Source organism: Myxocyprinus asiaticus, chromosome 8 (assembly GCF_019703515.2).
Source record: "Myxocyprinus asiaticus isolate MX2 ecotype Aquarium Trade chromosome 8, UBuf_Myxa_2, whole genome shotgun sequence".
Taxonomy (NCBI): Eukaryota; Metazoa; Chordata; class Actinopteri; order Cypriniformes; family Catostomidae; genus Myxocyprinus; species Myxocyprinus asiaticus.
In genome coordinates this window covers 52,541,082-52,557,102 of record NC_059351.1, presented here as the reverse complement: position 1 = coordinate 52,557,102, position 16,021 = coordinate 52,541,082, and the positions used below count along the sequence as shown (strand labels likewise).

General features: G+C 36.4%; 1 protein-coding gene across 1 annotated transcript; it reads left to right on the top strand.

The window, feature by feature from the left end:
* Positions 1 to 738: 738 nt before the first annotated feature.
* Positions 739 to 15,562, top strand: LOC127444809 (uncharacterized). The gene is made up of 7 exons (XM_051704349.1): positions 739 to 1,532; positions 1,735 to 2,533; positions 5,076 to 5,211; positions 9,193 to 9,814; positions 11,623 to 11,658; positions 12,486 to 13,412; positions 13,964 to 15,562. Exons 1-7 carry the CDS (start codon positions 1,529 to 1,531, stop codon positions 14,680 to 14,682), a joined length of 3,243 nt encoding a protein of 1,080 aa, XP_051560309.1. The 5' UTR covers positions 739 to 1,528; the 3' UTR covers positions 14,683 to 15,562.
* Positions 15,563 to 16,021: the final 459 nt, after the last annotated feature.

Sequence of the window (16,021 nt, the reverse complement as noted above, 5' to 3'; positions counted from 1 at the left end):
ACCCATATAAGAGTCTTCCTCAAAACAAATTTTTTTTACATTAACTGAAGCTCCTGACCCGTATCTGCATGATTTTATGCATTACACTGCTGCAACATGAGTAGCTGATTAGACAATTGCATGAATAAGTAGGTGTACAGGTGTGCCTAATAAAGTGCTAGTGAGTGTGTATATGTATTAAAGCGCTATACAAATAAAAATAATTTGACGTGAACTATAGCAGACCTGAAGTAGAAAAGTTTCCTCTGAGGACATTGAGATGATTTGGGCATATCATATTTTATATTCTGCAGTTTCTGTAGGATGTTTTTCACATTTAAGGCAGTATTTCAGGTCGACACATAACTGTCTTGAAAATGAAAGACATTTTTTTTGTAAAATGGGCAGTTAATTTGTTAATATAGGCAGTTCTTTGAATTATTTATCAGTTTAAATCATATAATTGATAATGCTTTTATTACTGTTCTATAAAACACATACAAGCAAACTGGTCAGAAGGTCCAGCATTATTGTACTCAGTATTTTTTCTAGGTTTAAAATACTTGTTTCATTTCATATTTATATTATGTAATGTATAGCAGTGTTGTAAATGCATGCGCAGCACTGCATATCACATAAACAAATATTTGAACAAATGTAAACAAACCTATTCAAATATCCCTAAACTGACAAGAAGAATGGGTGTGTTTGGGTGTGGGTGCTTTTTCTAAAGGATCCAAAGGAATATATTCTGCTTCTCTTCACCTGCCGTCTGTTGGACAGAAAACTTGAAAACTATCTGCTGTTAACAGGGTAAGTGTGAATATTGTGTTATTATTACATACACAAGTTTTATTTCCTTATACAAATATGCTGTAAAACAAAATGTTTATATTTACATGTTTTCATTTAGCAGACCCTTCAATCACATGAGCAGAAACATCAGCAGTTATTGCTACGCTATTCTTTGCAAAGAAAAATATAAAATGTAAAATTAATCGAATGCAAGAAAATAAAGAATTTACTGTATCACATTTTGCCAGACTCCCACTTTGAGGATGTTTCATTTTAATAACTAAAACATATATATATATATATTGCAAATTATTTAGTCTAACTATATCATGATAATAGTTCATTGATTCTGGCATGTTAGGTAACGTAAAGTATGTTTGATGTGGCAGAGGGCATGGGTTATTTTTGCCGCTATAAATTTCTATGAATCTCTACTGTTAGGACAAGTCCATGTCTCGTGTCTCAGGAGCCCTTTTATTTGAGGCCAGTGGAAATATTGGATGGACTGAAAGATGGATGAATCTGAGATAAATTTGTGATTTTTTATTTATTTTTTTCTCCTTCACCAGGATTCATTTAAATTATTGTGAACTGTGATTACATGGTTTAACAAAACAAATTCACTGCTTTGGTACTCAGATTGTAAGCAAATTTTTCCCATTTTCTCATTTAGTTTCCAAACCTTTCCATCAATATTCTAATACAAATTTTGTGTCATTCTGTAGATTCAACTGAATTCTCAAAATAAGCTGAAATGAGTAAGTACAACAGATTTCCCCATCCACTATCAAATCTATTTCTTGGAAGTCTTTTAAAGAAGAAATAATATATTTTAGTGGCCCTGAAATCATTGTGGCATCCATATGCTGCATATGTCAGACCTTCATCATGATGCCTCTCTTTAACATTTCAAGTAAAAGTCTATCAAATGATTATTTTGTATATATTTAAAATACACAGGAAAACAGATAGATGATTTGAATTTTGTGCTGTTGGGCAAGACTGGAGCAGGAAAGAGTGCATCAGGAAACACAATTCTGGGCGGAGATGAGTTTATAGTGAATTTGTCTCTTGAGTCTGTGACCGGGATCTGTAAGACAGCACGTACAGAAGTGGGTGGACAAAGAATCAATGTGATCGACACAATAGGACTCTCTGATAAATCAATGAAGACTACAGGTTTACAAAGTAAAATAGAGCAGATATTTGAGTGTACATGTCATGGTCTTGATGTGTTTCTGCTGGTGATCAAATTGAGTAAGGAAATCACAGAGGAGGACATGAACATTGTGAAGTGGATCAAAGAGACGTTTGGAGAAAAGGCCTCAAAACACACACTAGTGCTCTTTACTCATGGAGATGAATTACAGCAGCCAATTGAGGAATATCTGAGTCAATACAAAACACTGAGGTCAGTAGTTGATCAGTGTTCAGGAGGATATCATGTTTTTAATAACAAAGATGAGGATCACTCTCAGGTCAATCAACTTCTGAAAAAGATTGAGCCAATGAAGATGATGAATGGAAGCAGTAGATACACTGAACAGGACTATAAGGACACTCAGGATAAAATCCTACATGAAAAATGTTGTACAAGAGCATTAGTAGGAGGAGCATTAGCTTCTAAAACAGGAGCAGTTGCATTAACTGAAGGAAGAGCAGCAGCAGAGGAGGTGCACTTGTGGCAGCAGCAACATTTGGAGGAGTGTATTATTTTTCAAGAAAATACAAAGCTAAAAATGATAAAAATGTCTGAACTGCCCTAAGTAATACATCATAATATATCAGGGAAACTGGGGCTAGCTGTCACAGGGGCAATATCACAAGTTGTTACTGGAGTAGGTACTCTAGATTTTGAGTCAAAAACTTTTCTCTTGCAGCAGTTTTGCCACAAAGGTGCTCAGTGTTCTTGCCAACCCCAACACAAAGCATTAACACAAGAGATACAGTAGATTAAGCATGAATGTTATTTTTGTTTTGTTTGTTTGTTTTCTGTGCAAATTGTGAAGTTCTTTGGAATATTTCACTGTCCTGTATGCTGAGTTTATTTTGATCATTGCAATAGAGAAACACGTCAGAAATTAATGAGTTTTATTTTAATGTACTGCATATCTGTTACTTTATAGTTTGTAACTCTGCTTTGTTCTGTAGATTTTAATTAAATAAAAGTGTTACCTTTATCAGAAATGTCCAGTTATTAGTAACAGTAAGTTATCCTACATAGTATCATGTAAAGATGCTAAGGTTTTCATAATTTGTTGACAGCATGCCACAAATGTGGTCCACAGACATTAAGTTGAACATTACCCTAAATAAATGCTGTCAAGCTGCTCTATCGGAAACTGTAACCAACCATTACCAACTCTCCTTTTGCCTGACTTCCAATGCTGCCTTTAATCATTTCTCCCCAAAACCACAGAACACAAAACTGATTTTATGGGGAGTAATTATTCTGTATCGGGCTCTGTTCATTGATTGTTGGGGTGGTGCCCAGCAGGGCAAGTGCAACATCATTGTAACAAAGTGCACATACACACACACACACACACACACACACACACACACACACACACACACACCACACACACACACACACACACACACAAAGTGCTTTTAAAATGCATTTCATGAGAGTCTGAGCAGACAGTAACTCTTAGAGATTCCAATCACTGTTCATATAGTTGTTAGTAGACACGTGTTTTTCTGCTCATGTAACGGGCTCTTAGGACCCACCTAGTAGGGGAATATAACAATGTTACCCTGGAAGACCTAGAAGTGACAGGATCTTAATCCCCACCCCCGGTGCTTTGAGTCTCAGTGTACAGAGTAATTGTGTATGTGTTTTAGCTTACCTATTGTATAATATACTGCAGGAATAAGAAGTGTGGGCTTCAGGCAATTAAGTGTCAACACGGTGGCTTCATGAAGAATAAAAGTGATGCAAAGTAATAACTCAAGCTCATGTTCCCACCCCTCTAAACCTAATAGTGTAAGTGAGACGCCCTTACTCCAAGGTAAGTTCCACAAATAATTATCAACTGTATTACTTTTAACAATTAATTATTTATTTTCTCTTTTTTAGGAAACTAGATTCTCTTCTGAAAAGGTTTGTTACAATTAAATGAAATAATAAAATAAAATAATAAAACGAATGACAGGTTCACTGAAGTTCTCTTACAACCTCCGTAAATCTTCAAGACTTAACAATTTCAAAACTTTTACATATAACCCCTCAGATATAAATTTTTCAAAATGAATTTCAATATCTGGATACGTAAATTGACTCTCTAATGACAATGGATGTTATTAAACGAAACTCTGAATCAAATCAAAGACTCTTGTCGTACAATTCAAATGATTCACTTCAGATAACTCTGATGACTCTTTTAACTTGTGACTAATGACTCTTTTGAATCAACTTTACAATTCAGTTTCCATTTGACTCAGATTCACATCAAATAGTTCAAAATCACAGTTCAAGTTCACAGTTTCAAATAATCACTCAGTTCAGTTCAATCTAACTCAGTAAAATGTTCATATAGGTGTATGTAAAGAACATTTATACCAGATTGCAGCAACGATGACTTTGATGTGTCGACTTTCGATGACTTGCGATGACTTGTGACAAGTTGCGATTTGTGATGACTTGTAACAATGAAATAAACATCTGAGACAGGACATTGAGGAGATGTCGTCTGGTTGGCAGGGTAATAAACACAACAAAAAAAAAACACCTGAGAAGCTTCAGCGCGGCTCTGGAAAACTCTGGAAATTTCCGGAACAAAATGGCGCGGCTCAGCCACAGCACGCACGTGGCCCACTTGAATAGGGTTGATCCACAAAACAAGAAAAATACTTCTTGAAAGCAACACTTGATCGTTGGCAATTGTCAGACTCTTCTAAATGCCAAAAATACTCAGAAAAAGGGAAAAATCACTCAGTGCAAAACTAACTCTAGCTCTAGCGCACTTACAAGTGCACTTAAGTGATTCGCGGGGAAACCAATGTATCACGATCTATGACACAGTTCATAGATGACTCTAAAAACGCAGTATGATTCCACAAAAACTTAAATTCAGTATTACGCCAGAAACAACAATGTTCTGAATAAGTAGGTGTACGGCTTTAGCAACTCCCTTTCGTGCTCTCGGCCAGTCTCTAACACCGTTCTCCATTCAATGGCATAATCAACCGAGCTTCTGCTTCAACTACGTCTTCTGTTTCACACGATCACGTCGATGTATACTTAACTCACACAACTTAAACTGACTGTGTGCCTCTGTCTTCCTTTACATTTTCAGCGAAGAAAATGTCGACCTCTTGCACAGCTATCAGGGCGTGACTCTCTTCACGCAGGGCGTGACTCTCCTGACGCACGGCGTGACTCTCTCGCACGGCGTGACTCTCTCTCACACGGCGCGACTCTCTTCTCGCACGGCGTGACTCTCTTCTCGCACGGCGGCAACTCTCTTCTTCAATGTCCAAGGCGCGACTGACCTCTTCCTCTTCTCTCTCGTGCACAATGTAGACAGCACCACCCACCAAAATAAAAGTCCCTTAGAGAAAAATATATCACCATTACACTCAGTTTGTTCAAGTTCAGCATACATGAAGGGTGGATCACAGACAAATACTAAAAACAATACAATGACGTCTGATATTTAGCAGCTTTGTGCTGGTACAGATCTAATTATGAAAGACTGCAGAATTCAGGGCAGATGTTTTGTTACTAAAGAGTTTTATAATGGTATATAATATCTAATTTTATATTTTATATATCCTTGTCCAAATGTGTTCTCTGTATTTACTAAAATGTTTTAATTATCACTATTGTCTTGTTGTTGTTGAAAGTGCTCCACAATTAAACTGAAATTGAACTGACCTGTACAACATTTAAAAAAGTCAAAGCATCATACATTTGGTCACATAATTGTTATTTGTTGCTGAAGATAGTCAATAAAATTTGGAGATCTTATAAATAAAGTGTTAATTAATGAAGATGCAAACACAACTTTTACAAAAGGAACCATTTACAAATTACATGTTTATTTAATTCAGATTCAGGATTTATTTATTCCATCTTTACAGAACAAGAATATAAAGAAAGAGTGTCCTGACACTGATACATGTGTGTGAATTAAAGCACCTCATTCAGCATTAAATTAACTTATTTTCAGTTAAATCTACAAGTGTTTCAAATGACAATTTCAGACCATGACTATTTATTCAAATAGAAGAGGCAAAAATACTTTCGGTTTGTCCTATGAGACCAGGTGGCAGCAAGCATTGTTGAAGACTTTGATCCTCAGGACAGAAAATAAAGCTGAAATGGCATCAGAAAATACAGGTCAGTTCCCAAACTCCATTAATTCACTTTATGCATGTTTTCTAGCCTTCAATTGTGGTTCAATTGTTGTAAAGTTTAAGATAATAAATGTTATACATTTATCTTTTCCTGAAATGTATAGGGGGTATGATATGCTCTTTTTATATAATGTTATTATTTATTTATTTATAGGTTTACTTATAAAGTTAGAATAGTTTTTTTTTTTTTTTTTTTTTTTTGTGCACCAAAACTTTGTCGAAGACATAATTTATTCATATAATTTATAATAATTTCCCACCCTGTCTCTGGCTCTCTGTCTGAAAAGCTTGGTCATGCTCTCTGGCCCTTTAAGTCTTCAATGTAAATGCCCACTGTTCTAAATAGCTAACATCATGCAGCCCCTCAAATACATACATATTTGAAACTCAATCGGAAGAAAATGAACAAACTCCACACAACATTATAAAACTACATTTCAATATATTAAAATGTTTACTCAAGCAACACCATAAACAAAAAATAGTCATGACATATTAAATATTCATGAATTAAATTGTTTACTTACATAACAGTGTTTCTCCCAGTCAGTGGATGCAGCAGAATGAGATGCTTTTTTAAAAGTTGTGATTGTACCACTCTTAAAACGTGATGCGCATCACTGGAAACACATCAAAAGATCAAAGATGTCCATCTAGTGCATGTGCACAAAAGACTGACAATTAAAATTAGCACAGATGGGTGCAAAAATGGTCCAGGTAAATGGTAAAAAATGGTAATAACTTGAATTAGAGGTCTGCAACCCAACCAAGGCCTGAACGGACGAGTTGGGGGCCATTCACCCATGTGAATGTGTTTTTGCACATCTGTTCTGTTTTCCCATTGTTTAAACACATGATGGACGAATGTCTTTGACATTTGCACCACGTCTCGCTTTTTCTTCAGTGTCTCACGCAGGACCGGCATATTTTGAACACCATGTGAAGTTAAAAAGAACTTCAAATTGTCAAAAATGCTTGTCAAAGGGGGCCTGGGTAGCTCAGTGGTAAAGACGCTGACTGCCACCCCTTGAGTTCGCTAGTTTGAATCCCAGGGCATGCTGAGTGACTCCAGCCAGGTCTCCTAAGCAACCAAATTGGCCCGGTTGCTAGGGAGGGTAGAGTCACATGGGGTAACCTCCTCGTGGTTTCTATAATGTGGTTAGTTCTTGGTGGGGCGCATGGTGAGTTGAGCATTGTTGCCGTGGTGGATGGCGTGAAGCCTCCACATGCGCTATGTCTCCGTGGCAACGCGATCAACAAGCCACATGATAAGATGCACGGGTTGACAGTCTCAGACATGGAGGCAACTGGGATTCGTCCTCTGCCACCCGGACTGAGGCGCATCACTATGTGACCACGAGGACTTAAAAAGCACATTGGGACAGTGTGTGTGACAGACTGGGCACCAGTGGGCGGGGAAAAGGGTGCAATGACTGAAGATGCAGCCCTATGCAGATGTAGTTGGTCCTTGTGACGTCACAATTTCCACAAATTCCAAACAGACCGTTTCTAGAGCCTGGTTACCTTCAGGACTTCTGTACAACCACAAACTTTTCTCAAATATACTGTATGTTATCAGCAAGAAAATTTGTAATAATTGCATTTTTTTATAATAGTCGCCTGAATAGTTACGAAATTTTGTGTCAAAAAAAGTTCTGTCTAATTAAAAAGATAATAAGTGATCATTTGATTACGTCACAGCTTTCTGTGAAGTTTTCAATCAACACTTACTGAAGATATTTTAATTTTATAACAGTGATCATTAACAACCAAACAGAAAGAAAAGAGTGACTAAATTAAACACAAAACATTTATATTCTGAAGTTGGATTATAACCTAGAAATAATGAATGTTGTACTAAAATCTTACTTCAGCTGAGGAAATCTTGAGGTGTCATTTAAAAAGATAATAAGAACTTTTCATATTGTGTGATTTTTGTTGCCTGAGTGTTTAAATATTTATTCACTTTCCTCTCATTGATATAATTATTTTTATTTTGATCATGCAGTCATGTAAACATTAAATGTAAACATTTAATTTAAATTCAGTTCCCCTTTGAAAATGTTTGATGCATCAGTCCTGAACTATCACTTTATCACTTTTTAATTGATATAGGAGTGATTTGTGAGTGATTTGTGGTGGGACGTAACATTAAAAGATCACTGAATGAACATGGCTGACCTCACAGATCACACAAAAAAACATACATTAACGTATTGGCAGCATTTCTGAACAACTTGAGAGATGTATACATGTTTCCAATCCTTATTGAAACCATGAATATTGTATTAATGGAACTAAGCTGTTAAATGTATTGTATTTATAATCAATCAGATTAATTAATTGTTACATTTTATCACATTTATTTAATGAATTTAACACATTTAAATAATTTGACATTATTCCTGGTGCTGTGTTCAATGTGTTTCATAGAATAATTTAACTTTAACCAAGACTAAACTTTAAAATGTTACAATTCTGTGATTGTCTATTTATTACTTATATCATTTTTATTTTGTTTGCCGTAAAACACCAAAGGAGTTTTCTGAATAAGCTGCAGTTAATAAGAAAGACCACAAAACACACCAAAAAGCACCTGAAATGATTACAAAAGTAATTCATTATATCCGTGCACTATAATCCAAGTCTTCAGAAGACATGATATAATAGCTCTGTGTGAGGAACTTTATTCAATGATCTTCATCTCCATCCACTGTAGCAATCATAACATTCAAATCCTGCACTCATTTAAACATTCAAAAATTGTTGCCTTAAGAAGCGTTAGGATGCAGGTGTGAAATTTTGAAATGCCATATTTCGGGTGATGTTTTTTTTTTTTTTTTTTTTTATGAGATATGACAGCTCCTTCATTGAGTGCATGAACTTAAATTCCACTCTACCGGACACAAAAACTTTATTTCATTTTTATATTTGTTGCCATTTTTCTAAATAAATTATAATCAAATTATAGGCTTAGACAGTGTGTGTGTGTGTGTGTGTGTGTGTGTGTGTGTGTGTGTGTGTGTGTGTGTGTGTGTATGTGTGTGTGTGTAGTCAATGCTCTGTTTAATTCCATATTTCATTTATTCACCTGATCTGAGGATTGTTCTGCTGGGTAAAACTGGATCAGGAAAGAGCTCAACAGGAATCACTGTATTAGGCAGCGATGTGTTTAGAGTGGATATTTCTGCTCTTTCAACCACTGAAACATGTGAGAAACAAGAAGCAGATGTGTGTGGAAGAATCATCTCATTAATTGACACTCCAGGACTGTTTGACACATCAATGTCAGAAAAGGAGCTAAAGGAAGAAATAGCGAATTGCGTCAAACTGTCTGCTCCTGGTCCTCATGTGTTCCTGCTGGTGATCAGAGTGAGTGTGAAATACACAGAGGAAGATGCGTCAAACTACACCATCATTCTGTTCACTCATGCTGATGCACTGAAGAAAAAGCCTTTAGAGGGGTACATCAAAGATTGTCCAGATCTCCAGGAACTGATAGATGGTTTTGGTGGCAGATATCACAGATTCAACAATGAGGACATGGAGAACCGCTCTCAGGTCGAAGAACTGCTGGAGAAGATTGATAAAATGGTGGGGAAGAATGGAGGAAAGCATTACACTAATGAGATGTACCAGGAGGCTCAGAGAAAGATACAAGAAAGAGCTCAATTCTGTAAGTATGTTTGTGTTTATATTCATTTAAAATACTTAATTTGTGAACCCAATACTACCATATTACATGCTATTCCATTTGAGCATATTTTGACTGAAAAAAAATCATGCATTGTTATAATTTTACTGAAAGGAAACTGTGAATTAATCTATTTATTTAATCTATTTATCCATCACTTGCGTTGCGTGCACCTTGTCAGATTCGGAACTTTGTTTCACAAAAAAATCACACTTACTTTTAGCAGCATCCACATGCTTTTTTTGTATGAACATGCTGCGCGATGTCGGTGCGGCCTCCATGGGTGATGGAAAAGTGAACTTCACAAATCTCACACCTCACTTTACTAGGCTCTGTCTGTGACTCCTTTTTCAGAAATGTAAACTGTTTTTGAAGATCCTCATTAAATGTACATGCACGCTTCTTTGACATTTTTCCAGACACAATTTCATCTGTGTGCTCTTTCAAACTGTCTCTTCAATCAGTTCACTAACTGGACGTCTATTGATAGGGGATTGTGATTGGATAGTTTAATCCAATCATGTAATTCAAATAACACAGTGTGATTTTATTGGTTTTACAAGCCGTATCCTTGGCTACCTTTGATTATAGAATACTTACGTGACTGAGAAAGCCGCATAGGCGTTAGGCGGGACAAAATACTATTTTTTCAGAAGAAATCCGGACTCTTGAAAAAGTGCTTAAATACTGTACTGTCCCGGGAAAAACAGGATGTCTGGCCACCCTATTAGTACTGTAATCCTGTTTCAGATTCTTCAACAGCCAGTCACCAACTCCAGCAGGTGGCGCCCAAGAGTCCAACGGCGCAATTACAAATGCCCACCATACATGACAATAAGACAAAAAAATAAATAAATGGTGCTTTCAAAATGTATTCACTGCCATGTCTGAGCAGCACAAATCACATTTCAGATGTAGGGTACGATGAGCTAAAGGCACACCTTAAGGAACATTTGCTTTTTTTCTGGTCACAATGTGAAAATAAATAATAACAGTAGGTTGTTTTGATTAAAATTCAGGTTTTGTTTTCTTAAAGGCTGTGTGGAGTTGCCCCAGGGGATTCACAGTGACAGTGTAACTATAGGTACAATAGTTATAGTGAAAAATGTGACAGCGAGATGCTTTTTTTTGAGTAACATATTAAGATAATGCTTATACAAAATAACTACTTAAAAAATGGGTTAACCATTTTCTATCTAGTGTTATGGGAGAAAATCAAATCAAATGTGCCTTTTAACCTGGGGGGACTTTAGCCCTGTTGTATCATTGTGAACATTCTTCCTGCTCTCTTCGTTCAACAGGTTCAGCATGTGGTGAAGGGTGGATCACAGACGAATACCAAACATGAATTCAGTGACGTCTTATTCAGCAGTTTTGAGCTTTATTTAACTGTGGGATAGCTCAAATCTAATTATAAAAGACTGAAATTAGCCCAGGGAACAATTTATGTTACGAAAGAGTTATATGATGACAATGGTTTTCATAACCATTGTTATCTTGTGCTAGTTTGTGTCAGTTGCTGTTGCTGAAAGGTGTTCTATATTTAAACCACACTTGAACTGACCTGCATCATACATTTGGGTGAGTCAAAGCTTCAAATCAAAGAGTAATTCGTCACAGAATGCATTCCAAACACCTACCATACCTGTGGTCATATAATTGTAATTTGCTCATCACAATAGAGGGAGTTTCACTGTCATGACTCAAATACTTTTGGTCTCTGTCATTACATTCAGACTGAGTGAGTTCTGCTGGAAACGTAAAGATCACACAGCAATAAACCAGCAAAGACAGGATTCACAGAGAAATGAATTCAACACACACAGGTGAGCTTGAACTATTGTGGTATAATTTTAACAAACTGTAAAATGTAAAGCGAACAAAACTTGCTTAACTAGACTGTACAATGTAGGAGAAAAAACTTGATGAGGCTCATGTGCTGCAACATTGTTAAGATGGGTGTTGGTCGCAGAACAGTGAGCTATTTTGGGAGATATAACCAAACGTAGTTCCTCACGTAAATAGAACATATAGAAAATAATATGATTAAAAACTATATTTATCAAACCTTCATGTAAGTTTATGTATGTATCAAAGATGTGTCTAAATTTCCACTAATTGTGTAGCAACAAAAGCAACATGACCAACTGTGTGTTGACAGATATCAGAAATGTGATCTGTGATTGTAGCATTTATTTCAAATAGATATTATCAACATACTGTACTTAGAATTGTCACTTTATGCCAGTGTGTTAGTAGAGTTTTTAGAGCTTGAAGATTAATATTCATGAGTGTTTTGAATATGTATTTCATTAGACTTAAAGACACAACATTATTCATGATGAAAACATTAAGAGATTAATCTTTGTCAAGATTACATCTTTACAAACGGTAATCTGGCAGTATCATCCTGCAGTAATGGTATCAGATAATATTACCATGGTACGGTACTTTGATGTAAACCCGTGGTTCTCAATCAGGGGGCCTCAGGAAACTTCTAATGGGACTTCAAGATGATTTACTGTAAAATTATATATATATATATATAAAAGGGGTAATAAGCTATAATAAAGTAATCTAAATCTAAAGGTGATACGTGGTATGTTTTATTAGTGCAGCCTACCTGAAAATTATTGTTATTTTTATTTTACAGAGTCTGATGAAGCACCTGCTTTACAGGATTTGAGGATGGTGTTACTGGGAAACACTGGAGCTGGAAAAAGTTCTGTAAGCAACATAATACTGGACAGAGAGGCGTTTAAAGAGAGCAGCACACTAGTGAGTGAACTACAGAGAGGACGAGTAGAAGACAGAAACATCTCAGTGATCAACACTCCAGGGTTCAACAACACTGAACTGACTGATGAAGAGCTGCAGAAGGAAATGATGAAGAGTCTTTCTCTCTCTCATCCTGGTCCTCATGTCTTCCTGCTCATCATCAGACTGGACAGATTCACTGAGAATGTGGAGAAGATTGTACAAAACATTCAGGAGAACTTTGGAGAAGAAGCTTTCAGGTTCACTATGGTGCTGTTTACTGGGAGACAGGAGATGTCTAAGAAAGAATGGATCAAGTTTAGGCTGAATAGAAGAACTAGAGAACTTCTAAGCTACTGTGAAGAAAAATGTCATGTGTTCATTCATAAAAGTAAGAGAGACAGGAAACAGATCCTGAGCTTGTTGGAGGAGATTGATGAAGTAGTGAGGAAGAACGGACAAGAACATTACACTAAAGAGATCATCGTGAAGATTAATGGACAAGAGAAAGAGAGGACAATACGACAAGAGGAGACGGACAGAAGACAGCAAGAGAGTGGATTACATCTAAATGAAGATATAATACTCCATGAGAAAGAAAAGTTGGACATATCAGAGGACAGCAGTCAAGAGCTTGTTACTGGAGAGGAACAAATAGAACAGAGCGTTCAGAAAGACCAAAGGGAAACACATGAGAGTGAAGAAGGATGCGGTCCAGAAAGAAGATCTCCACAAACAGAAGGATATCAAAGCGAGAGAGAACATGAAAGATGTTTGATCGAGGAGGAAAAGAGTGTGACACCAGAAAATCATTCACTAATAGGTAAATGGGTCAGTTCTGCATAGCCTATCACAAGCATGCCCGGTTCATATTTTGACTCCCTCAGTTATAAAAATAAATAAATAAATAAATAAATAAGTGCAGTTACAGTGAGGCACTTACAATGTTTCAAAAGTATAGCCAGAAGACACAAACAGTATGTGTGTTAACATGATTTTAGTGTGATAAAATCACTTACTAAACTTATATATTCTGATTTCTGAAGTGTGAAAGAACTGTTTGAATGTGTCGCTTCTCTGTTGTTAATAAAACATTTGTAAAAACAAACAAACAAACATTTGTGCGAAAACTTGGCCCATCCATTTTTATTGAAGCCCACCCAAAAGTAATTTTCTGGCCACGCCCTTGGACATCAATACACTCATTTACTGTGCACTCAAAGTAACCAAAGCCTAATAGACAACGTTTTAAATCAGAACCCTGAAATTGGCCTAGTTTATGTAATATACATAATATATCCATATAGGACATGATAAATGATGAATGTGGACATTGCAAATTAATATGCATATACATTCTCTTTTACTTTACAGTATCAGATCTGAGGATTGTTCTGCTGGGTAAAAGTGGATCAGGGAAGAGTGCAACAGGAAACACCATCCTGGGAAGAGATTCATTCAGAGTGAATAAGTGTTTTCTATCAGTCTGTCACACTTCAGAGAAACATGAAGCAGATGCTGGTGGAAGAATCATCACAGTGATTGAAACTCCAGAACTGTTTGATTCATCTATCAGTAATGAAGAACTGAAGACAGAACTAGAGAAGTGCGTGTACATGTCTGCTCCTGGTCCTCATGTGTTCCTGTTGGTGATCAGACTGGATGAGAGATTCACAGATGAAGAGAAGAACACAGTGAAATGGATTCAGCAGAACTTTGGAGAAGATGCTGTAAACTTCACCATCATTCTGTTCACTCATGCTGATGCGCTGAAGGGTAAATTATTACATGAACATATCAAAGACAATCCAGAACTTCGGGCATTCACTGAGAGTTTTGGTCACAGATATCACTCATTCAGCAATCAGGACATGTGGAAACGCTCTCAGGTCAGACAACTACTAGAGAAGATCGAAGGAATGGTGGAGAGAAATGGAGGAAAGCACTTCACTAATGAGATGTATGCCAAAGTTCAGGACAAGATTGAAAAGGAGGAGAAAGAACAGAAAGCAACATGGTTTAAAGGAGTTTTGGTTTTCTTAATAGGAGCTCTAGCAGCTGCAGCATTCGCAAAAACTGGACTTGAAGGATGAGGAGTGACTACAGCAGCAGATAGAAGCATCTTTATTAACAGAAGTAAAAAGACAGAGTTTATTGTTTCTAATTAGTCTGATTATATCTGTTTGTGATTATTTATTAGGCTGGATCTCATGCTTTTATTGCTTGTTCAGCTGTAACAGAAATAGGAATGTAAAGTTATCGGTAAAGCTACAGTATATAAGATGATAAAGTAGCAGAAGATCAACTCTATTATCAAAAGATTTGGGGGCAATCAGAACAGAAGTTCATTGGACTTCATTACAGATTGCTATTTTTATTGTTATTTTGGAGTCAGATTGTCTGTAATTAGTGCAGATTACAGATTCTAACAATAACAGATGAACAGGAACCTGTGGCCTCTGTATGGGCACGTGGAACTGTGCCAGTGCCAGTGCCCCACCAAAATATTCATCCACTTTAAAACACAGATCCATACTATAAACTGACAAAAATATTATGTGTGGTCAAATATGAAAATGCATGTATCGCGTTTATGTGTTCAACGAGTTGAATATTGTAAAATTTCCCTGCAGTTATACATAACCTATAGCACTCAGGAGAAGAATCTGCCCCACCTATATCTGTGGTCATGAACCACTACTTTTAGAAACCTATTTACTCAAATGCTGTCCGTAATTATTTATTAGGCTGGACCTAATGACTGTATTGCTCATTAAACATTAAGCATGTTAATATAAGTTAGGCAAGCATTTTCAAGTATGTATATTTTCCCAACACTGTTTCTAAATGTACATAATATTTGTATGCTTATGCATTGCCTCATTTAGAGGAAAAAATTCATTTGCAATATGTGTTAATGTAGCTTTTAACAGTGTTCTAATTAAACTGCACTTTTCTGTTTGTCATTGTCAATATAGCAGGTACTTGAATGTATTGGACTTGAAACTTTGTTACATGCCATTTAACAGGAAATTATGCAGGTGGATGCTGCACACTGGTGGTGGTTGAGGAGAGTCCCTGTATACTATGTAAAGCGCTTTGAGTGCCTAGAAAAGCACTATATAAATGTAAGGAATTATTATTATTATTATTATTATTATTATTATTATGTGCAAAATGACCCACAGTACACTAATTGCAAAGACAAATTCATTTAATCTATGTAAGAGGCGACCAAACATTTTCCTTCATTGAGGGCCATGGGTAGAAAGTAAATGTTGCATTACATCAAACTGTATTATATAAAAGTTGCCCTGATTCCCTACCTTTATGCGTCTCAATGCACGCACAGCCAGAGCTAGAAGGTGGCCAGTGGTGGTCGTGGCCACCATGTACCGAAGCTTAGCCACCCCAGTCGCAATTGCCATTTTG